Source organism: Oncorhynchus kisutch, unplaced genomic scaffold (genome assembly GCF_002021735.2).
Source record: "Oncorhynchus kisutch isolate 150728-3 unplaced genomic scaffold, Okis_V2 Okis09a-Okis19a_hom, whole genome shotgun sequence".
Classification (NCBI taxonomy): Eukaryota; Metazoa; Chordata; class Actinopteri; order Salmoniformes; family Salmonidae; genus Oncorhynchus; species Oncorhynchus kisutch.
The window spans coordinates 18,157,313-18,181,918 of record NW_022261985.1 but is presented as its reverse complement, the minus strand read 5'-3'; the positions used below and the strand labels follow the sequence as shown (position 1 = coordinate 18,181,918).

The 24,606-nt window shown below is 47.3% G+C and overlaps 1 protein-coding gene across 4 annotated transcripts in view; it reads left to right on the top strand.

The window, feature by feature from the left end:
- LOC109886819 (SH3 and multiple ankyrin repeat domains protein 3) overlaps nt 1-24,606 on the top strand; it is an 83,660-nt gene that overhangs the window by 44,409 nt on the left and 14,645 nt on the right. The window contains exons 16-24 of one of the 4 annotated variants that reach the window (XM_031815369.1): nt 1,264-1,388; nt 8,976-9,108; nt 9,215-9,295; nt 9,387-9,410; nt 11,042-11,172; nt 11,847-11,952; nt 12,305-14,286; nt 23,408-23,610; nt 24,127-24,156. In XM_031815369.1, the coding sequence (XP_031671229.1) occupies nt 1,264-1,388; nt 8,976-9,108; nt 9,215-9,295; nt 9,387-9,410; nt 11,042-11,172; nt 11,847-11,952; nt 12,305-14,286; nt 23,408-23,610; nt 24,127-24,156 (2,815 nt within the window). Of the gene's footprint in view, nt 1-1,263; nt 1,389-8,975; nt 9,109-9,214; nt 9,296-9,386; nt 9,411-11,041; nt 11,173-11,846; nt 11,953-12,304; nt 14,287-23,407; nt 23,611-24,126; nt 24,176-24,606 lie in introns of all 4 variants that reach the window. The other 3 variants (XM_031815372.1, XM_031815371.1, XM_031815370.1) reach the window with 3 other exon arrangements.

Here is a 24,606-nt window from a genome sequence, read left to right as displayed (position 1 = left end):
AGGAGAATGTATCTAGGGTTAGGAGAATGTATCTAGGGTTAGGAGAATGTTCCTAGGGTTAGGAGAATGTCTCTAGGGTTAGGAGAATGTATCTAGGGTTAGGAGAATGTATCTAGGGTTAGGAGAATGTATCTACGGTTTGGAGAATGTATCTAGGGTTAGGAGAATGTATCTAGGGTTAGGAGAATGTCTCTAGGGTTAGGAGAATGTATCTAGGGTTAGGGTTCGGAGAATGTACCTAGGGTTAGGATAATGTATCTAGGGTTAGGAGAATGTACCTAGGGTTAGGAGAATGTCTCTAGGGTTAGGAGAATGTTCCTAGGGTTAGGAGAATGTCTCTAGGGTTAGGAGAATGTATCTAGGGTTAGGAGAATGTATCTAGGGTTAGGAGAATGTATCTACGGTTTGGAGAATGTATCTAGGGTTAGGAGAATGTACCTAGGGTTAGGAGAATGTACCTAGGGTTATGAGAATGTCTCTAGGGTTAGGAGAATGTATCTAGGGTTAGGAGAATGTATCTACGGTTTGGAGAATGTATCTAGGGTTAGGAGAATGTACCTAGGGTTAGGAGAATGTACCTAGGGTTAGGAGAATGTACCTAGGGTTAGGAGAATGTACCTAGGGTTAGGAGAATGTACCTAGGGTTAGGAGAATGTACCTAGGGTTAGGAGAATGTACCTAGGGTTATGAGAATGTACCTAGGGTTATGAGAATGTACCTAGGGTTATGAGAATGTACCTAGGGTTATGAGAATGTACCTAGGGTTAGGAGAATGTATCTACGGTTTGGAGAATGTATCTAGGGTTAGGGTTAGGAGAATGTATCTAGGTTAGGAGAATGTATCTACGGTTTGGAGAATGTATCTAGGGTTAGGGTTAGGGTTAGGAGAATGTATCTAGGTTAGGAGAATGTGGGGCGGCAAGGTAGCCCAGTGGTTAGAACGTTGGACTAGTAACCGAAAGGTTGCAAGTTCGAATCCCCGAGCTGACAAGGTACAAATCTGTCGTTCTGCCCCTGAACAGGCAGTTAACCCACTGTTCCTAGGCCGTCATTGAAAATAAGAATTTGTTCTTAACTGACTTGTCAGTGTCTAGGGTTAGGAGAATGTATCAGGGTTAGAAGAATGTATCTAGGTTAGGAGAATGTCTAGACAATGATATTAAATCAGTAACATAACTCAAATTTAAGACACATAGATTGTGTCTGTGTGTGTGTCTGTGTGTGTGTGTGTGTCTGTGTGTGTGTGTCTGTGTGTGTGTGTAGCGGAGACCCCAATAGAGGAGTTTGCTCCTACGCCAGCGTTCCCGGCGCTGCAGTACCTGGAGTCTGTGGACTTGGAGGGCGTGGCCTGGAGGGCAGGGCTTCGCACTGGGGACTTCCTCATTGAGGTAAACACACACCATAGAGATGTATAGAGATCACAACGTATCTATTCCATTATACACACCATAGAGATGTATAGATATCACAATGTTGTATCTGTTCATTATACTCACCATAGAGATGTATAGATATCACAGCGTATCTATTCCATTATACTCACCATAGAGATGTATAGAGATCACAGGGTATCTATTCCATTATACTCACCATAGAGATGTATAGAGATCACAGGGTATCTATTCCATTATACTCACCATAGAGATGTATAGATATCACAGCGTATCTATTCCATTATACTCACCATAGAGATGTATAGAGATCACAGGGTATCTATTCCATTATACTCACCATAGAGATGTATAGATATCACAGGGTATCTATTCCATTATACTCACCATAGAGATGTATAGGTATCACAGCGTATCTATTCCATTATACTCACCATAGAGATGTATAGGTATCACAGTGTTTCTGTTCCCTCATACTCCTCACCATAGAGATGTATAGAGATCACAACATTGCACCTGTCTCATTATGACAGCAGTGGCAGTTCTAACTTGTATGGCTCGAACCCCCCCCCCCCCCCCTAACCCCCCCCAAAAAATAAATCACCATTCTTCACGAACTGTAATTGTTATTCAGACATTTGGAACAACACAAATAAATAATTGTAACATTGAAACGTATATAAATACAAAAACAAGACTCATAAACATCAAAAGGAAATAACGAAGACAAATAGAAACAACTTGTAGTTTATAAATACAAAAACAAGACTCATAAACATCAAAAGGAAATAACGAAGACAAATAGAAACAACTTGTAGTTTATAAATACAAATAAAAAGATAATCTAATTATTGCACTAATACTAACAAAAACACACAAATAAAACTACAATTGCACAAATACAACATCACACAAATACAAACTTATAAAGAAGAGAACCTGATTATTACACTATTGGTCTTCAAACAAGAAACAAACTAAATTGCACAAATGCCATCTAAACCCTGACCTTTCTTGCCTTCCTTGATGCAAAGTCATCAATTTCATCATCATAAGAAGTCTTCTCAGCAATTATATGGTTAATACTGATGACAGCAAGGCCACTAAGGCGTTCCTATGACATGGTGAACCTCAGGTAGGATTTGATGAGCTTCAGCTTTGAAAAGGTCCTCTCTGCTTCAGCTACGGTCACTGGAAGAGTGAGACAAATTCTGAGAGCAGTCCACAAATTTGGATACATTTCTGAGAGCTCCATTTCGTGTAGAAATATCAGCAGCTCAAGCAGGGTCATGATCTTCGATGGCAAGTTCTTCCGTTCCTGTGCAAGCTCTCTGCCATCCAAGTCTGAGTGTTCTTTTAGTGCAGTGTCATACTCAGGGCCTCACAATGTTCTGTCAGCTCCTCATTTGAGAGACTTTGGAAGGTTGACAGCACTCCAAACTTCTCTCCCACATTTCCCACATTGTGGAAAAAAAGGGCTGAGGTTGCAGCGTCAACAACGACATTGAAAAAATGTCACCACAAGAGTCTTCAGGGCATCACTCAAAGACTCATCAAATGATTTGAATGAAAAGTGCTGCTTTGTGGACCTCAGCCTTTTTTGTTGTAGAACGGGCCTCTACATTCATACCCTCGCAAATATCCTTGGTTGAAGTTTGTGCAGTCATAAAGTCCGTTGCCCTGTAGCTGCTGAGACCTCTCTCTGTCTTTCTGAGAAGACTTACTGCAACATCCAAATGCATACTGGGAGACGGCATCAGCTTGCTCACATGTTGGATCTGGCTCAAGATGTCATGCCACACCACTGTACAGATGCTGAAGCGGTATGATCCCACCTCCTCTGACAAGGACTGGGCCTCAATCTTTATCACAGGGTCTTTGGTTTGATCCCTCACCTCAATCAGTGGCTCTCTCACTGTGGCTGCCTGATACCTCAGTGGCTCTCTCACCATGGCTGTCTGATACCTCAGTGGCTCTCTCACCTCTGCTGCCTGATACCTCAGTGGCTCTCTCACCGTGGCTGTCTGATACCTCAGTGGCTCTCTCACCGTGGCTGCCTGATACCTCATGCTGCCTGATACCTCAGTGGCTCTCTCACCGTGGCTGCCTGATACCTCAGTGGCTCTCTCACTGCTGCTGCCTGATACCTCAGTGGCTCTCTCACCGCTGCTGCCTGATACCTCAGTGGCTCTCTCACCGCTGCTGCCTGATACCTCAGTGGCTCTCTCATCGTGGCTGCCTGATACCTCAGTGGCTCTCTCACCGCTGCTGCCTGATACCTCAGTGGCTCTCTCACCGTGGCTGCCTGATACCTTTCATTTCACAGAAACCAGAAAAAAAATGCAACAATATGTCTCTGAAACGATATATTCACAGTATTATGAATGAATTGTGGTTTATTTGGTAGCATTTCACAATGTGTCTGATTTTATTAATTGCATTAGTACTGTACAAAGATAGAGGTTCACTATTTGATAGATTCCCCCGCTCCCCCTACCTCGGGCTTCCAGTGGGGAGACCTGAGGTTAACCTACCCCCGCCCCCCCCCTACCTCGGGCTTCCAGTGGGGAGACCTGAGGTTAACCTACCCCCTCCCCATCTGGCACTTCTGAGTGGGAGACCTTCCCAGGCAGTAGCCTGCCTAGTTCACAAACTAGAATCAGGTCACCCACTCCAACAAGGTTAATTGACCCACATTCCCACACGGTGACATGATTTAATTGATGTGATGTGCAAATGAGCGATTGAAAACCGATCGAGCAAATGTCACCATTCCAAATTTTTTGGTGCGGGTGCCCGACAAGATGCCGCCCCGGGAGGCCGCCCATGTCTCCCCGGGAGGCCGCCCATGTCTCCCCGGGAGGCCGCCCATGTCTCCCCGGGAGGCCGCCCATGTCTCCCCGGGAGGCCGCCCATGTCTCCCCGGGAGGCCGCCCATGTCTCCCCGGGAGGCCGCCCATGTCTCCCATACCTAAATCCGCCGCTGCCACAGTGCCATTGAGACCAAGTAGCCGATGTTCTTGTTCTACTACTTCTACGAGTTGGTTAACAAACTGAAAGGGTGCTTACTGCCCCCTGGAAGGTGTAGTCTGAACAGGTTTAAAGACAAGGTTGATGATTTACTGCCCCCTGGAGGGTGTAGTCTGAACAGGTTTAAAGACAAGGTTGGTGATTTACTGCCCCCTGGAGGGTGTAGTCTGAACAGGTTTAAAGACAAGGTTGATGATTTACTGCCCCCTGGAGGGTGTAGTCTGAACAGGTTTAAAGACAAGGTTGGTGATTTACTACCCCCTGGAGGGTGTAGTCTGAACAGGTTTAAAGACAAGGTTGGTGATTTACTGCCCCCTGGAGGGTGTAGTCTGAACAGGTTTAAAGACAAGGTTGATGATTTACTGCCCCCTGGAGGGTGTAGTCTGAACAGGTTTAAAGACAAGGTTGATGATTTACTGCCCCCTGGAGGGTGTAGTCTGAACAGGTTTAAAGACAAGGTTGGTGATTTACTGCCACCTTCTGTATGGAATGTTTTCTCACCAGTCTAATTAATTGGCTGATCCCTCCTAATGACCTGGATGGAAACATATGATTAGGCAGGGGCGTATGCTTTATGGTTAACGAGACGTGGTGTGGTCACAACCACATACAGGAACTCAAGTCCTTCTGTTCACCTGATTTAGAATTCCTCACAAATGTCAACCACATTATCTACCAAGGGAATTCTCTTCGATTATAATCACAGCCGTATATATTCCCCCCCAAGCAGACACATCGATGGCTCTGAACGAACTTTATTTGACTCTTTGCAAACTGGAATCCACATATCCTGAGGCTGCATTAATTGTAGCTCGGGATTTTAATCTGAAAACAAGACTCCCTAAATTGTATCAGCATATCGATTGCGCAACCAGGGCTGGTAAAACCATGATTCATTGCTATTCTAACTTCCGCGACGCATATAAGGCCCTCCCCCGCCCTCCTTTCGGAAAAGCTGACCACGACTCCATTTTGTTGCTCCCTGCTTACAGACAGAAGCTAAAACAAGAAGCTCCCGCGCTGAGGTCTGTTCAACCCTGGTCCGACCAATCTGATTCCACGCTCCAAGACTGCTTCCATCACGTGGACTGGGATATGTTTCGTATTGCGTCAAACAACAACATTGACGAATACGCTGATTCGGTGAGCGAGATCATTAGAACGGGCATTGAAGATGTCGTTCCCATAGCAACAATTAAAACATTCCCAAACCAGAAACCGTGGATTGATGGCAGCATTCGCGTGAAACTGAAAGCGCGAACCACTGCTTTTAATCAGGGCAAGGTGACCGGAAACATGACCGAATACAAACAGTGTAGCTATTCCCTCCGCAAGGCAATCAAACAAGCTAAGCGTCAGTATAGAGACAAAGTAGAATCGCAATTCAACGGCTCAGACACAAGAGGTATGTGGCAGGGTCTACAGTCAATCACGGATTACAAAAAGAAAACCAGCCCAGTCACGGACCAGGATGTCTTGCTTCCAGGCAGACTAAATAACTTTTTTGCCCGCTTTGAGGACAATACAGTGCCACTGACACGGCCCGCAACCAAAACATGCGGACTCTCCTTCACTGCAGCCGAGGTGAGTAAAACATTTAAACGTGTTAACCTTCGCAAGGCTGCAGGCCCAGACGGCATCCCTAGCCGCACCCTCAGAGCATGCACAGACCAGCTGGCTGGTGTGTTTACGGACATATTCAATCAATCCTTACCCCAGTCTGCTGTTCCCACACGCTTCAAGAGGGCCATCATTGATCCTGTTCCCAAGAAAGCTAAGATAACTGAGCTAAAAGACTACCGCCCCGTAGAACTCACTTCCGTCATCATGAAGTGCTTTGAGACACTAGTCAAGGACCATATCACCTCCACCCTACCTGACACCCTAGACCCACTCCAGTTTGCTTACCGCCCAAATAGGTCCACAGACGATGCAATCTCAACCACACTGCACACTGCCCTAACCCATCTGGACAAGAGGAATACCTATGTGAGAATGCTGTTCATCGACTACAGCTCAGCATTTAACACCATAGTACCCTCCAAACTCATCATCAAGCTCGAGACCCTAGGTCTCGACCCCGCCCTGTGCAACTGGGTACTGGACTTCCTGAAGGGCCGACCCCAGGTGGTGAGGGTAGGTAACAACATCTCCACCCCGCTGATCCTCAACACTGGGGCCCCACAAGGGTGCGTTCTGAGCCCTCTCCTGTACTCCCTGTTCACCCACGACGTGGCCATGCACGCCTCCAACTCAATCATCAAGTTTGCGGTAGGCTTGATTACCAACAACGACGAGACGGCCTACAGGGAGGAGGTGAGGGCCCTCGGAGTGTGGTGTCAGGAAAATAACCTCACACTCAACATCAACAAAACTAAGGAGATGATTGTGGACTTCAGGAAACAGCAGAGGGAACACCCCCCTATCCACATCGATGGGACAGTAGTGGAGAGGGTAGTAAGTTTTAAGTTCCTCGGAGTACACATCACAGACAAACTGAATTGGTCCACCCACACAGACAGCATCGTGAAGAAGGCGCAGCAGCGCCTCTTCAACCTCAGGAGGCTGAAGAAATTCGGCTTGTCACCAAAAGCACTCACAAACTTCTACAGATGCACAATCGAGAGCATCCTGTCGGGCTGTATCACCGCCTGGTACGGCAACTGCTCTGCCCACAACCGTAAGGCTCTCCAGAGGGTAGTGAGGTCTGCACAATGCATCACCGGGGGCAAACTATCTGCCCTCCAGGAAACCTACACCACCCAATGTCACAGGAAGGCCATGAAGATCATCAAGGACAACAACCACCCGAGCCACTGCCTGTTCACCCCGCTATCATCCAGAAGGCGAGGTCAGTACAGGTGCTACAGCTGGGACCGAGAGACTGAAAAACAGCTTCTACCTCAAGGCCATCAGACTGTTAAACAGCCACCACTAACATTGAGTGGCTGCTGCCAACACACTGACTCAACTCCAGCCACTTTAATAATGGGAATTGATGGGAATTGATGTAAAATATATCACTAGCCACTTTAAACAATGCTACTTAATGTAATGTTTACATACCCTACATTATTCATCTCATATGTATACATATATACTGTACTCTATATCATCTACTGCATCTTTATGTAATACATGTATCACTAGCCACTTTAAACTATGCCACTTTGTTTACATACTCATCTCATATCGGGGCGGCAGCGTAGCCTAGTGGTTAGAGCGTTGGACTAGTAACCGGAAGGTTGCGAGTTCAAACCCCCGAGCTGACAAGGTACAAATCTGTCGTTCTGCCCCTGAACAGGCAGTTAACCCACTGTTCCCAGGTCGTCATTGAAAATAAGAATTTGTTCTTAACTGACTTGCCGAGTTAAATAAAGGTTAAAAAAAAACCTGCCTGGTGTGTTCCTTGTTCTTCATGATGCTCTCTGCGCTTTTAACGGACCTCTGAGACTATCACAGTGCAGGTGCATTTATACGGAGACTTGATTACACACAGGTGGATTGTATTTATCATCATTAGTCATTTAGGTCAACATTGGATCATTCAGAGATCCTCACTGAACTTCTGGAGAGAGTTTGCTGCACTGAAAGTAAAGGGGCTGAATAATTTGTTAAAGTTTGAAATATCCAATAAATGTCGTTCCACTTCATGATTGTGTCCCACTTGTTGTTGATTCTTCACAAAAAAATACAGTTTTATATCTTTATGTTTGAAGCCTGAAATTTGGCAAAAGGTCGCAAAGTACAAGGGGGCCGGCACTGTATATACTGTACTCGATACCATCTACTGCATCTTGCCTATGCCGCTCTGTACCATCACTCATTCATATATCCTTATGTACATATTCTTTATCCCCTTACACTGTGTATAAGACAGTAGTTTTGGAATTGTTAGTTAGATTACTTGTTGGTTATTACTGCATTGTCGGAACTAGAAGCACAAGCATTTCGCTACACTCGCATTAACATCTGCTAACCATGTGTATGTGACCATTAACATCTGCTAACCATGTGTATGTGACCATTAACATCTGCTAACCATGTGTATGTGACCATTAACATCTGCTAACCATGTGTATGTGACAAATACATTTTATTTTATTTTATTTGATGATGATCCTTCTTTAACCCACAGGAAGTCCCACCCAGACTACTTCAAAATGGTGAAAGTCGTAGTCGTAATTGGAATGCCCGGGCTAAAATATGCTTTTGGGCACTAGAGTCCTCTATACATGTTTATGGCACACAACTAAATACAGACGCAGAAGTACATTCTATTAATACAATGGCCAGTGGTGGAATGGTGTGTGTGTGTGTGTGTGTGTGTGTGTGTGTGTGTGTGTGTGTGTGTGTGTGTGTGTGTGTGTGTGTGTGTGTGTGTGTGTGTGTGTGTGTGTGTGTGTGTGTGTGTGTGTGTGTGTGTGTGTGTGTGTGTGTCAGGTAAAGGGTAGTGATGTGGTGAAGGTGGGTCATAGACAGGTTGTACTCTGCAGTGCTATGTAACCCTAACCCTATGTTGAATGTGTGTGTGTGTGTGTGTGTGTGTGTCAGGTAAATGGTAGTGATGTGGTGAAGGTGGGTCATAGACAGGTGGTGTCGCTGATCCGTCAGGGAGGAAGTCAGCTGCTGATGAAGGTTGTTTCAGTCACACGCAAACCTGAGTCCGACTTAGTCCGTAAGAAAGGTACGGGATAGTGTGTGTGTGTTTCTGTGTGATTTCTGTGATAAAGGTGAATGGATGGGTTTTGGTCATGCTGGGACTCATTTGATTGGCTGACATCCCCCAACAGCACCTCCTCCGCCTAAGAGAGCGCCCAGCACGTCGCTCACACTGCGCTCCAAATCTATGACTGCTGAACTGGAAGAGATAGGTAGGAGAGAGAGAAAGAGAGAGAGACACACACACACACACACACACACACACACACAGTGAGTGACCTGATCTGTACTTTCTCCTGTAAGCCTCTGCCAGGAGGAGACGAGGGGGTGAGTGTGTGTTGTGTTGGAATTGTATTGTGTTGTAGTGCTATGTAATGTTGTGTAGTAGTGCTATGTAATTCTGTGTTGTAGTGCTATGTAATACTGTGTTTTACTGTGTAGTGCTATGCAGTACTTTGTAGTGCAATGTAATGCTGTGTTGTAGTGCTATGTAATACTGTGTTTTACTGTGTAGTGCTATGTAGTACTGTGTTTTACTGTGTAGTGCTATGTAGTACTTTGTAGTGCTATGTAGTACTGTGTTTTACTGCGTAGTGCTATGTAGTACTATGTTGTAGTACTGTGTTGTAGTTATGTCAGGTACTGTGTTGTACTGTGTTATAGTGCTATGTGGTACTGTCTTGTAGTACTGTGTTGTATTGTTTTGTAGTTATGTGTGGCACTGTCTTGTAGTACTGTTGTAGTTATCTGTAGTGATATGCGGTACTGTGTTGTAGTGCTGTGTTGTAGTACTGTGTTGTAGAGCTATGTAGTACTGTGTAGTGCTAATTGGTCTTGTGTTGTAGTGCTGTGTGGTGTTGTACTGTGTTGTAGTACTGTGTTGTAGTGCTATGTAGTACTGTGTTGTAGTGCTATGTGGTACTGTGTTGTAGTACTATGTGGTACTGTGTTGTAGTACTGTGTTGTAGTACTGTGTTGTAGTGCTATGTAGTACTGTGTTGTAGTGCTATGTAGTACTGTGTTGTAGTACTGTGTTGTAGTACTGTGTTGTAGTGCTATGTGGCACTGTCTTGTAGTACTGTTGTAGTTATCTGTAGTGAAATGCGGTACTGTGTTGTAGTGCTATGTAGTACTGTGTAGTAGTTTTGTCTTGTACTGTGTTGCTGTGCTATGTAGTACTCTGTTATATTGTATTGTAGTGCTATGTGGTACTGTGTTGTTGTTGTTGTGTTGTAGTGCTATGTGGTACTGTGTTGTAGTGCTATGTGGTACTGTGTTGTAGTACTGTGTTGTAGTACTATGTGGTACTGTGTTGTAGTACTATGTGGTACTGTGTTGTAGTACTGTGTTGTACTGTGTTGTAGTGCTGTATTGTAGTACTGTGTTGTACTGTGTTGTAGTTATGTGTTGTAGTGCTATGTAGTACTGTGTTGTAGTTATGTGTGGTACTGTGTTGTAGTACTATGTGGTACTGTGTTGTAGTACTGTGTTGTAGTGCTATGTAGTACTGTGTTGTATTGCTATGTAGTACTGTGTTGTAGTACTGTGTTGTAGTCCTATGTGGTACTGTGTTGTAGTACTGTGTTGTAGTACTGTGTTGTAGAGCTATGTAGTACTGTGTAGTGCTAATTGGTCTTGTGTTGTAGTGCTGTGTGGTGTTGTACTGTGTTGTAGTACTGTGTTGTAGTGCTATGTAGTACTGTGTTGTAGTGCTATGTGGTACTGTGTTGTAGTACTATGTGGTACTGTGTTGTAGTACTGTGTTGTAGTACTGTGTTGTAGTGCTATGTAGTACTGTGTTGTAGTGCTATGTAGTACTGTGTTGTAGTACTGTGTTGTAGTACTGTGTTGTAGTGCTATGTGGTACTGTGTTGTAGTACTGTGTTATAGTACTGTGTTGTAGTACTGTGTAGGTCTATGTAGTACTGTGTAGTGCTATGTACTTTGTTGTATTTCAGAAAAGCTGGACGAGATGTTGACTGGGTCCCAGGAGGCTATGATGAGAAAATGCCCCTTGGAGGCGGACTACAGAGCGGCCACCGTGAAGCAGCGGCCAACCAGCAGACGAATTACTCAACAAGAGATCAACGTAAGTCGGATGAGTCACTATTGATTCACTCAGTCACGATTTACTGCTGATTCACTCAGTCACGATTTACTGCTGATTCACTCAGTCACGATTTACTGCTGATTCACTCAGTCACGATTTACTGCTGATTCACTCAGTCACGATTTACTGCTGATTCACTCAGTCACGGTTTACTGCTGATTCTGCTGATTCACTCAGTCACGATTTACTGCTGATTCACTCAGTCACAATTTACTGCTGATTCACTTAGTAACGATTCACTGCTGATTCACTCAGTCACGATTTACTGCTGATTCACTCAGTCACGATTTACTGCTGATTCACTCAGTCACGATTTACTGCTGATTCACTCAGTCACGATTTACTGCTGATTCACTCAGTCACGATTTACTGCTGATTCACTCAGTCACGATTTACTGCTGATTCACTCAGTCATGATTCACTGCTGATTCACTCAGTAACGATTCACTGCTGATTCACTCAGTCACGATTTACTGCTGATTCACTCAGTCACGATTCACTACTGGTCCAGACAAATGCTGTTTCTTTAAAACGCATGTGATCCCAGGTATTCTCTCACTGTGTGTGTGGTGTGGGTGTGTGTGTGTGTGTGGTGTGTGTGTGTGTGTGTGTGTGGTGTGGTGTGGTGAGGTGTGGTGTGTGGTGTGTGGTAGTCTTTGTTTGAGCGGCAGGGCCTGCCTGTTCCTCCAGGGGTTTCCTTGGGTCTGGAGAAAGCCACCATGCAGCTGCCTCGTGGAATGTCTCGGACCAAGTCCTTCGGTGAGACAATTACATTACTCTAACTATTACCAGAATCCAGTGGTGAACCATGGCTATTGGACCTAGGCGCTCATGAAACAGGCCTGAGGCTGAGCCATGCTACGGGCCACTACTCACACATAGACAGCACCCGCTCAGATAATGTTACCAGCAACAACAACCAAACTGCTTACACAACCTATGGTAGAGAGGAAGAGGCGAAGCAAGAGGGTCCACTCCCGTCAAAATGTGTCCACGTGGGAATACAGAGATTCTGTTTAATAAGCAGACTGATAACCCCCCCACCCAAGGCTTATACCTTTAGAGGTTAAGGTTATATTCAGGTTATAATATCCCAGTCTCTCCCCTGCAGGTGCACCAGAGGATGACAGGATCTCTGCACTGATTGGAGAGCATCGGTTTCCAAGGAGCTCTTCGATGACTGATGGCTTCATACCTCCTCCTCCCCAGACTGCCCCCCCTCCTCCCCCCTCTCACTACTTCCTGGACTCTGGCCCGCCACCGGCCTTCTGCCCTCCACCTCCCCCGCAGCGAGCAGCCGATCAATCACACTCCAGCTTCAAGCCGGGGGCGGAACCTAGGCTGCACGAGGTCTGTGATTCGCCAACGTCTCGGAGCCATGCAGAGCGGCAGAGGAAAGCTCGCTCCATGATCATCCTGCAGGACTCACCTGTACCAGGCTATCTACCTGCAGAGTTTGCCCCCCTAGGCCGACCTTCTGGGGCTACAGTAGGGCTGGGCCTGTCCCGACCCAGCCCTGCTGCTTCTCCCAGCCCCCTCTCCAGAACCAGCCCTGCTGCCTCCCCCAGCCCCCTCTCCAGAACCAGCCCTGCCCCCAGCCCCCTCTCCAGAACCAGCCCTGTCCCCAGTCCCAGCATCCTCTCCAGAACCAGCCCTGCCCCCAGCCCTAACCCTCCAGGGGAGCGCAGCAGCAACAGGAGGCGTGGCCGACCAGTAGAGAACCCGTATGCCAACGTGGGTCAGCTGCCTGCCCCCCCCAGCAAGCCTCAGCGCCGCAAGTCTCCGCTCCTCAAACAGCTGCAGGTGGAGGAGGGGCCCAGCAGGGCAGAGCTATACCAGCAGCAGGTGCTCACTGAGCGTGCTCAGATACGGGTCACGCCCCCTCAGGGCCGTAGGTCCTCCTTCTTCCTGTCTGTGGAGGGAGGGGGTTCAGAGCCCCCTCCCATCCTACTGACCCAGTCCCACTCTGTAGATGACCTGGGGGAGCTGCCCCCCCCCATCCCCGTCCTCTCCCCCTCCTCCTCCCCCCACTCCACCTTTCTCCACCCACTGACAGGCAAGCCTCTGGACCCCTCCTCCCCCCTCGCCCTGGCCCTCGCTGCCCGCGAACGAGCTCTCACTGCACGCACACCCAGCCCTGAACCCAGAACCAAACACGCACACTCACCTAGCCCCGAGCCCAGGCCGAAACACGCACACTCACCCAGCCCCGAGCCCAGGCCCAAACGAACCCCTCCTCCCCTGACCAGCCCTGAGCTCCATCATAAACGTATCAACCCACCCATTTTCCTTGAAGGACAGCTGGAGCGGCCAGTCGTAGAGCGGCCAGAGACAGAGGGCGGAGTCACATCTCCTGCTGTGCCCTCCCCCGAGCGTTGGCAGGCTATGCCCCTCCCTCCCATCAGTCAGGTGACCATCAATATAACCAATGAAAGCCAGCCGGCAGGACGGGGTCTGGGGGAAGAGCTGATTGAGGCGCTGCATGGACAATTACAGAGGAGGAGAAGTCTGACCGTTGGCAGCTCAGAGGAGGAGGGCGGGCCTTATACGGTAACCCAGGGCCAATCAGAGAGGAGGAAGAGTCTGGAGGGCGGGCCTTACACGGTGACCCTGCCCCCTGCACTGCTGTCATCCAGTGATGAGGAGACGAGGGAGGAGCTTCGTAAGATTGGTCTGGTGTCTCCTCCCCTGGTGTTTGCCACGCCCCCCTCCCCCACCCAGCCCCCCTCCTCCCTCAGCCTGTCACCACGGAGACCCCAGGCAGGTGAGGGAAGGGGAGGAGGGGAGTCAGCTCCAGACTCAGGGGTGGAGGAGGGAGACCCTCACATAGAGAACATCTTATCCCCCAGCAGCACCCCGGCCCCCAGCCTGCCCCCCACCCTGCCCTCCCCAGAACCCCCACAGCCTTTCACTGCCACCCCGAAAACCCTGCCCTCCACCACCTCAGACTCCCAGAGCCTGAAGCCCAGGCTGCGTTCTCCCCTGGGCCGTGGTCGCTCTGCTCTCAGGGATCCTCTACTGAAACAGTCTTCAGACAGCGATCTGCTTCCATCTGGCTGTGGACCTGGACGCCCACCACCCTACCTCTTCCAGGTAACCCTGACCCTGACCCACCCTACCTCTTCAGGTAACCCTAACCCACCCTACCTCTTTAGGTAACCCTGACCCTAACCCAACCTACCTCTTCCAGGTAACCCTGACTCTAACCCACCCTACCTCTTCCAGGTAACCCCGACCCTAACCCACCCTACCTCTTCCAGGTAACCCTGACCCTAACCCACCCTACCTCTTCCAGGTAACTGACCCCGACATTTCATTTTACATTTGAGTTATTTAGTAGACAGTCCAGAGTGACTTACAGTTAGTGCATTCATCTGAAGATATCTAGGTGGGACAACCACATACCACAGGCATAGAAAGAACATGTTTACTCAATACATTGGCTATCAGCAAAGTTAGCGAGAAGGAGTCAAGTGCAAGTATAAGGGGGGGGGGGGATTCGAGGTGAGTGGGATTATATAAAATACTCTTTGAAGAGGTAGGATTTCAGGGGCTTTCGGGAGATGGGCAGGGACTCTGCTGTCCTAGCTTCAGGGGGAAGCTGCTTCCACCATTGGGGTGCCAGGACAGAGAAGAGCTTGGACTGGGCTGAGCGGGAGATGCCCTCCTGTAAGGGTCGGATGGCCAAGAGACCTGAGGTGGCAGAAAGGAATGTTCGAGTTGGGGTGTAGGATTTTCACGTAGCCTGAACGTAGGGAGGGTCAGTTCCTCTTGCTGCTCTGTAGGCAAGCACCATGGTCTTGTAGTGGATGCGAGCTTTGACTGGAAGCCAGTGGAGGGTGCAGAGAACTTGGGAAGGTTGAAAACCAGGTGGGCTGCAGCGTTCTGGATAAGTTGCTGGGGTTTGATGGCACAAGCAGGGAGCCCAGACGAGAGAGAGAGTTGCAGTAGTCCAGACGAGAGATGACAAGTGCCTGGATTAGGAACTGCACAGCTTCCTGTGTGAGGTAGGGTCATACTCTACGGATGTTGTAAAGCATGAATCTGCAGGAGTGAGTCACTGCTTTGATCTTTGCAGATAACGACAGTGTGTTGTCCAGGGTCACGCCAAAGTTCTTTGCACTCTGGGAGGGTGACACTGTAGAGTTGTCACCCATGATGGCGAGGTCTTTGAGCGGGAAGGCAGCTCTGTTTTGTTGAGCTTGAGATGGAGGGCCGACATCCAAGCTGAGATATCTGCCAGGCACGCAGAGATGCGTGTTGCCACCTGGGTGTCAGAAGGGGGAAGGAGAAAAATAGTTAAGTGTCATCCTCATAGCAGTGATAGGACAGACCAATGAGAGGATATGACAGAGCTGAGTGACTTGCTTTATAGAGAGAAGAGGAGAGGGCCTAGAACCGAGCCCTGGGGGACACCAGTAGTGAGAGTACATTGTGCAAACACAGATCCTCTCCACAGCGACTAGGGCCCTTTTGAAGTCAGAGGGGGGAAGGTGGTCATGGAAGAGGGAAGTGAGGAATGGGAGAAGGTCTCCAGAGATGGTCTGGAGAAGGGAGGAGGGGATGGGGTTGAACAGGCAGGTTGTCAGGTGGCCAGACCTCACTAATCGCAGTATTTCATCTAGAGAAAGAGGAGAGAAAGGGGTCAAGGTGTAGAGTAGTTCTGTGTGAGTGGGACCAGAGAACTCTATAGGCTGAGTGAATGAGGAAGTGATGTCGTCAACCTTCTTTTCAAAGTGGTTGACAAAGTTGTCCGCATAGAGGGAGGAGGTAGAGGATTAAGGAGGGAGGATATGGAAAATAGTTTCCCAGGGTTAAAGGCAGACCTGGAGGGGTGTTGCAGTGAGATTAGTAGGCGAACAGAGACCTGGAGGGGTGTTGCAGTGAGATTAGTAGGCGAACAGAGACCTGGAGGGGTGTTGCAGTGAGATTAGTAGGCGATCAGAGACCTGGAGGGGCGTTGCAGTGAGATTAGTAGGCGATCAGAGACCTGGAGGGGCGTTGCAGTGAGATTATTAGGAGAACAGAGACCTGGAGGGGTGTTGCAGTGAGATTAGTAGGCGATCAGAGACCTGGAGGGGCGTTGCAGTGAGATTATTAGGAGAACAGTTACCTGGAGGGGTGTTGCAGTGAGATTAGTAGGCGAACAGAGACCTGGAGGGGTGTTGCAGTGAGATTAGTAGGCGAACAGAGACCTGGAGGGGTGTTGCAGTGAGATTAGTAGGCGAACAGAGACCTGGAGGGGTGTTGCAGTGAGATTAGTAGGCGAACAGAGACCTGGAGGGGTGTTGCAGTGAGATTAGTAGGCGAACAGAGACCTGGAGGGGTGTTGCAGTGAGATTAGTAGGCGGACAGAGACCTGGAGGGGTGTTGCAGTGAGATTAGTAGGCGAACAGAGACCTGGAGGGGTGTTGCAGTGAGATTAGTAGGCGAACAGAGACCTGGAGGGGTGTTGCAGTGAGATTAGTAGGCGAACAGAGACCTGGAGGGGTGTTGCAGTGAGATTAGTAGGCGAACAGAGACCTGGAGGGGTGTTGCAGTGAGATTAGTAGGCGAACAGAGACCTGGAGGGGTGTTGCAGTGAGATTAGTAGGCGAACAGAGACCTGGAGGGGTGTTGCAGTGAGATTAGTAGGCGAACAGAGACCTGGAGGGGTGTTGCAGTGAGATTAGTAGGCGAACAGAGACCTGGAGGGGTGTTGCAGTGAGATTAGTAGGAGAACAGCCTCTAGTAAAGATGAGGTCAAGTGTATTGCCTGCCTTGTGGGAGTGGGAGGGGACTGTGAAAGTGGGAGGTGACTGGGAAAGTGGGAGGGGACTGGGAAACGGTGAGGTCAAAAGAGGCAAGGAGGGGAAAGAAAGAGTTGGATAGAAATTCATCGAAGGCAGTCAGAGAGAGGTTGATGTTTCCAAAACGAAGAGCAGTGAGCCATCGTCAGGAAATGAGCTTATCAATGTTCCAGGCTCATTGAGGAACTTTCCAAGGGCACCTGGTGGATGATAGATGACAATAATGTTAAGCTTGAGTGGACAGGAGACAGTGACAACATGGAATTTAAATGAGGAGATGGACAGGTGAGAGACGGAGAAAAGAGAATCTTCAGGTATGAGAAATGAGTAGCCCTGTTCCACCATGGCGACGACCAGACCCTGACACCTCTCTTCCAGGTAACCCTGACCCACATCGATACCTCTTCCAGGTAACCCTGACCCACATTGATACCTCTTCCAGGTAACCCTGACCCACATCGATACCTCTTCCAGGTAACCCTGACACACATCGATACCTCTTCCAGGTAACCCTGACCCACATCGATACCTCTTCCAGGTAACCCTGACCCAAACCCACATCGATACCTCTTCCAGGTAACCCTGACCCAAACCCACATCGATACCACGTCCAGGTAACCCTGACCCAAACCCACATCGATACCTCTTCCAGGTAACCCTGACCCAAACCCACATCGATACCACTTCCAGGTAACCCTGACCCATTCCCACATCGATACCTCTTCCAGGTAACCCTGACCCAAACCCACATCGATACCTCTTCCAGGTAACCCTGACCCAAACCCACATCGATACCTCTTCCAGGTTACCCAAACCCACATCGATACCTCTTCCAGGTAACCCTGACCCAAACCCACATCGATACCTCTTCCAGGTAACTGTAGTAACTTGACAAGGAATGCCCACACGCAATTCAATATTACTTTCCTTTACTTTGAACCTAATAAATTAAAGGTGTACAGCCATGTAGAAACGGTACAAACACAGGAAACCGATACAGCCCACTCATCCTGTGGTAGAGTCACATTGAACAGGTACAACTCTGGGTGATGACATCATCAAAGGGGAAAGGTCAAGGCCAATAATAACCATGAACACATGAATAGTAATCATACTATACTGCAGTACAATAACATACTATACTAACATACTACTAACATACTATACTAAGTACAATAACATATTGAATGTCATTATTGATATAGTGTCCACACTATGACAGTAACCCTACTAAACCATATAGATGGATTCAGGGCTCTTGTGCCAGAAAGCCTGTTTTAATATGTACAGCGTCATTGAGGGCTTCACCATGTTTAAGTATTTTGTACTTATTAGGTTCAAAGTCAAGGAAAGTAATATTGAATTGCGTGTGGGCATTCCTTGTCAAGTTACTACATCTTTTTGGTGAAGGATAACACTTGATCAGCATGTACAGGGCGATGTGCTAGCTAGCTAAGAAACAGTGGAGGTAGTCAGTTGAGCTAACGTAGGCTAATGTGATTAGCATGAGGTTGTAAGTAACAAGAACATTTCCCAGGACATAGACATATCTGATATTGGCAGAAAGCTTAAATTCTTGTTAATCTAGGGTGTCCAATGTACAGTAGCTATTACAGAGAAAGAATACCATGCTATTGTTTGAGGAGAGTGCACAGTTTGGAGCATGAAAAGTTATTAATAAACAAATTAGGCACATTTGGGCAGTCTTGATACAAAACTTTGAACAGAAATGCAATGGTTCATTGGATCAGGTGAACGTTGCACATACACATGCTGCTATCTAGTGGCCAATATCTAAATTGCATCTGGGCTGTAATAATACATTATGGCCTTTCTCGGTACAAAAAACATATAAAAAAGGGTTGGTTTTTTCTTTGTATTATCTTTTGTGTTATATTCTCCTACATTCCTTTCACATTTCCACAATCTTCAAAGTGTTTCCTTTCAAATGGTACCAAGAAAATTCATATCCTTGCTTCGGGGCCTGAGCTACAGGCATTTAGATTTTGGTATGTCATTTTCGGCCAAACAGTTTTTAAAAGGGGCCGATCCTTATAAATGAGCGACGGAGAGCAGGCACCGCTGGAGAGAAACGCTGACGGTGACAATCAGCAGCATGTGGAAATTGCTAACGAGGATCAAGGACAAGTTGGCTTAATAATGGCAATGTTTGGGACTATCACTGAGGTTGTGGAAGAGAATGAGGACTGGATGGAATTTGTGGAATGGTTGGGACACTTTTTCTTGGCAAATGGAATTACAGATGAGGCTAAACAGCGCTTTATTCTCTTGTGTGTGTGTGGGACTAAAACCTACAAGCTAATGAGGAATTTGGCTACACCACGGACACCGGGAGTTGCTCTTGTTCAGACTCACCACAATCCAATGCCTTCAGTGATTCAAATTCAACTGCCATTTTCAGAAAACAGGTCAATCTGTTGCTGAATTACGTGAGCTCTGTGAACACTGAGTTTGGGGCTATGTTAGAGGACATGCTCCGTGATAGATTAGCCTGTGGCATTAATGAGGACAGCATACGGCGCCGTTTGCTGGGTGAAGCCACACCGACTTTCAATCTCAAGGGATGGAGATGGCCACCAGTAATGTCAAAAATATTCAAAAGGCCAACCGTGTAAGTTGTGCAGGTGACAAAAGAGGCAGCAGGAAAAAGGGGAAAAGCAGTGGAATGTTTTAAACAACTGTAAGTTCAATGAGTCTGTCTGCCACAATTGCAACAAAAAGAGACATTTAGCTAAAACATGCAGGCGTCCTAGGAGCAAGCCAGAGGGTGGACAGACTGGGCAGGACAAGTTCACAGCAATGAAGCCAGAGTCAGCAGCACGCCACCTAGATTCCACACTTCAAGATTGCTTCGATCACGTGGACCGGGATATGTTACGGATAGCATCGGACATTAACATTGATGTATACGGTGATTCGGTGAGCGAGTTTATTAACAAGTGCATCGCAAGGCAACCGGAAACATGACCGAATACAAACACTGTAGCTATTCCCTCCGCAAGGCAATCAAACAAGCTAAGCATCAGTATAGAGACAAAATAGAGCCGCAGTTCAATGGCTCAGACACGAGACGTATGTGGCAGGGTCTACAGTCAATCACGGACTACAAAAAGAAAACCAGCCCCATCGCGAACCACAATGTCCTGCTCCCAGGCAAACTAAACACCTTCTTTGCTCGCTTTGAGGACAATACAGTGCCACTGACACGGCCCGCTACCAAAACGTGCGGGCTCTCCTTCACTGCAGCCAATGTGAGTAAAACGTTTAAACGTGTCAACCCTCGCAAGGCTTGCGGCCCAGATGGCATCCCTTGCCGCGTCCTCAGAGCATGTGTTTACGGACATATTCAATCAATCCCTATCCCAGTCTGCTGTTCCCACATGCTTCAAGAGGGCCACCATTGTTCCTGTTCCCAAGAAAGCTAAGGTAACTGAGCTATACGACTATCGCCCCCGTATCACTCACTTCCGTCATCATGAAGTGCTTTGAGAGACTAGTCAAGGATCATATCACCTCCACCCTACATGACACCCGAGACCCACTCCAATTTGCTTACCGCCCCAATAGGTCCACAGACAATGCAATCGCAACCACACTGTATGGGAATACCCATTGATTACAGCTCAGCATTTAATACCATAGAACCCTCCAAACGTGTCATTAAGCTCGAGACCCTGGGTCTCGACTCTGCCCTGTACAACTGGGTCCTGGACTTTCTGACGGGTCGCCCCCAGGTGGTGAGGGTAGGAAACAACATATCCACCCTGCTGACAGGGAGGAGGTGAGGGTCCTCGGAGTGTGGTGTCAGGAAAATAACCTCACACTCAACGTCAACAAAACAAAGGAGATGATCGTGGACTTCAGGATACAGCAGAGGGATCACCCCCCGATCCACATCGACGGGACAGTAGTGGAAAGTTTTAAGTTCCTCAGCTGCTCCAAAACGACTGTAAATGGAAATGCTCAAGAGAAAGCTTTCAAAGAAGTGAAAGCACTACTACAATCACCAAACTGCTTGTTCATTTTGATCAAGACAAAGAGATCATTCTGTCATGTGACGCCTCGCCCTATGGCGTCGGGGCAGTACTCTGTCATCAGATGGAGGAGAAACCCATTGGATTCGCATCACACACGCTGACGAGTTCTGAGAAGAGTTATTCACAGTTAGACAAGGAAGGTCTGGCCATAGTTTTGGCTGTGAAACGCTTTCATCAGTACCTCTACTGTCGTCATTTCACCATATGCACTGACCAGCAACCACTGATGAGCCTGTTCAGTGAATCAAGATGCATTTCTCCAATGGCTTCAGCAAGGATACAGCACTGGGCCCTCACACAGTCAGCTTACCTGTACATTATAGTGTACAGAGAAGGGAAGGACAATGCAAACGCAGACACACTCAGCCGTCTCCCGCTACCAGAGATGCCTGCCACAACTGTGGTGCCTCTCGAGACAATTTTCCTAATGGAAAGATTGTTAAACTCACATGTGAATGCCAAATAGATCAAACAGTGGACAGACCGGGATCCTATCCTGGCCCAAGTGAAAAGATTCCTTATGCAGGGTTGGCCTCCCGTCATAGAGGATGAGGGACTGAGACCTTACGCAAAGTGCAAAACTGAGCTGAGTGTGCAGGATGGCTGCATACTCTGGTGGTCCAGAGTGATTGTTCCGGCCACTGTTCTGGACTTAGGCACTGTGAAGAGACCTCTGGTGGCATCAGATTCCTGACATGGAATATAGGTCCATGTCTCTATGTAGGACTATGCCCCTCCCATAGTCTGTTCTGGACTTAGGGACTGTGAAGAGACCTCTGGTGGCATCAGATACCTGACATGGAATATAGGTCCAATTTGTCATGTCTCTATGTAGGACTATGCCCCTCCCATAGTCTGTTCTGGACTTAGGGACTGTGAAGAGACCTCTGCTGGCATCAGATACCTGACATGGAATATAGGTCCATGTAGTCATGGCTCTATTTAGGACTATGACCCTCCCATAGTCTGTTCTGGACTTAGGGACTGTGAAGAGACCTCTGCTGGCATCAGATACCTGATGTGGAATATAGTTCCATGTAGTCATGGCTCTATGTAGGACTATGCCCCTCCCATAGTCTGTTCTGGACTTAGGGACTGTGAAGAGACCTCTGGTGGCATGTCTTGTAGGGTATGAATGGGTGTCCGAGCTGTGCGCTAGTAGTTTAAACAGACAGCTCAGTGCATTCAGAATGTCAATACTTCTTACAAAACAAATATTGATGAAGTCAATCTGTCCCCTACTTTGAGCCAGGAGAGATTGACATGCTAGGATGTTAGCTCTCTGTGTTCATTTAAGAGCCAGCCGTGCTGCCCTGTTCTGAGCCAATAGTAATTTCCGAGGTTTCTCGGATCTCGAACACCTGAACGCATGACTGAACAGTAGTCCAGGTGCAAGAAAACAAGATTTAGTTGTGGTTAAGGGTTTAGTGAATAATTTATCTCAAATACAATACTTTTAGTTTTTGAAATATTTAGAGCTAACTTATTTCTTGCCAACTTTTCTGAAACACCCTGTAGCTCTTTAAGTGTTGCAGTACTGTAAGCCAGTGAGTGGCATGTCATTAGTAAGATTGGCATAGCGGTCTAAGGCACTGCAGCTCAGTGCAAAAGGCGTCATTTCAGACACCCTGGTTCGAATCCAGGCTGTATCACAACCGGCCGTGATTGGGAGTCCCGTAGGGCGGCGCACAATTGGCCCAGCATTGTCCGCATTTGGCTGGTGTAGGCCATCATTATAAATAAGAATTTGTTCTCAACTGACTTGCCTAGTTAAATAAAGGTTAAAAAATTAAATAGAAAAAAGTAAGGGCCTAGACAGCTGCCCTGGGGAATTCCTGATTCTACCTGGATAATGTTGGAGAGGCTTCCATTAAAGAACACCCTCTGTGTTCTGTTTTACAGGTAACTATTTATCTATCTATTTATAGCACATACGTTTTTCCAGCAGCAGACTATAATTGGGGCGGCAGCGTTGGACTAGTAACTAAAAGGTTGCAAGTTCAAATCCCCAAGCACAACATACATATCTGTCGTTCTGAACCCTGAACAAATCATACATGATTACTGCATACAATAGCTGTAGGATCAGCAGAGACATTCAGGGCAGTAAGAGGGACATATAAGGGTATAATGTACATTTGCTGCAGCATTACGACAACTCAGCGACACAATGGTAGGGATTAAATGAACTGGGCTTGGGTCATTGATATGCCCTAACCCCATTTCCTACTGTATTATCCAGTAATATACTCCTTTAATGTGGTGCATTGCTACTACTTTTTGGTGTTCATGGATTTCAGTCGCATGACTTTGCTCTTTCTTTCCAGTTGTTGTTGATATTGGTTTGTTGATTGTTGTGTGTTACAGAGGAGATCTAAACTTTGGGGGGAGGTGTCCGAGTCTCGACCCAGGCAGAGTAGCCCTGAGGAGGGCAGGCCAACTGCCGTGGGGGGTGGTGGGCTGGAGCTGGCCTCACGTCTCCAGTTACTCAGTAAAGACTCCCACTCACTCGGAGAGGAGCCTGCAGGACTGCTGGACCCTGGACACAGGTCCCCTGTGGGCGGAGCAAGGTAACCTCACTGCATTAATATATTCCACGAGGTAACAGCACAGTGAGCGTGTATTTCTCTGTGTTCTAGGTAACAGCACAGTGAGCATGTGGTTTCTCTGTGTCATAGGTCATTTCACAGCTAGCATGTGGTTTCTCTGTGTTCTCGGTAACAGCACAGTGAGCATGTATTTCTCTGTGTTCTAGGTAACAGGACAGTGAGCATGTATTTCTGTGTTCTAGGTAACAACAGAGCTAGCATGTATTTCTGTGTTCTAGGTAACAATAGAGTTAGCATGTATTTCTGTGTTCTAGGTAACAACAGAGTTAGCATGTATTTCTGTGTTCTAGATAACAACAGAGTTAGCATGTATTTCTCTGTGTTCTAGGTAACAACAGAGTTAGCATGTATTTCTGTGTTCTAGGTAACAATTGAGTTAGCATGTATTTCTGTGTTCTAGGTAACAATCGAGTTAGCATGTATTTATGTGTTCTAGGTAACAACAGAGTTAGCATGTATTTCTCTGTGTTCTTGCAGATGTCGCCAAGACAATGGAGAGAGTAAAGCGTAGGTTTTAGATTGCTGGGTAAACACCGCCTCTTGCTATCTACATAATAAACTAACATGAACTAACTCTCTATTCGCTACACCAGTAGCCTAATGAAAACTCTTTCCTCTCTAAAGAAGTGTTCTAAAGACAACTGTCTCTTTTACTGGTGCCCTAATGATAACTGTCTCTTTAACTAGTGCCCTAATGATAACTGTCTCTTTATCTAGTGCCCTAATGATAACTGTCTCTCTAGACTGGTGCCCTAATGATAACTGTCTCTTTAACTAGTGCCCTAAAGACAACTGTCTCTTTTACTGGTGCCCTAATGATAACTGTCTCTTTAACTAGTGCCCTAATGATAACCGTCTCTTTAACTAGTGCCCTAATGATAACTGTCTCTTTAACTAGTGCCCTAATGATAACTGTCTCTTTATCTAGTGCCCTAATGATAACTGTCTCTTTAACTA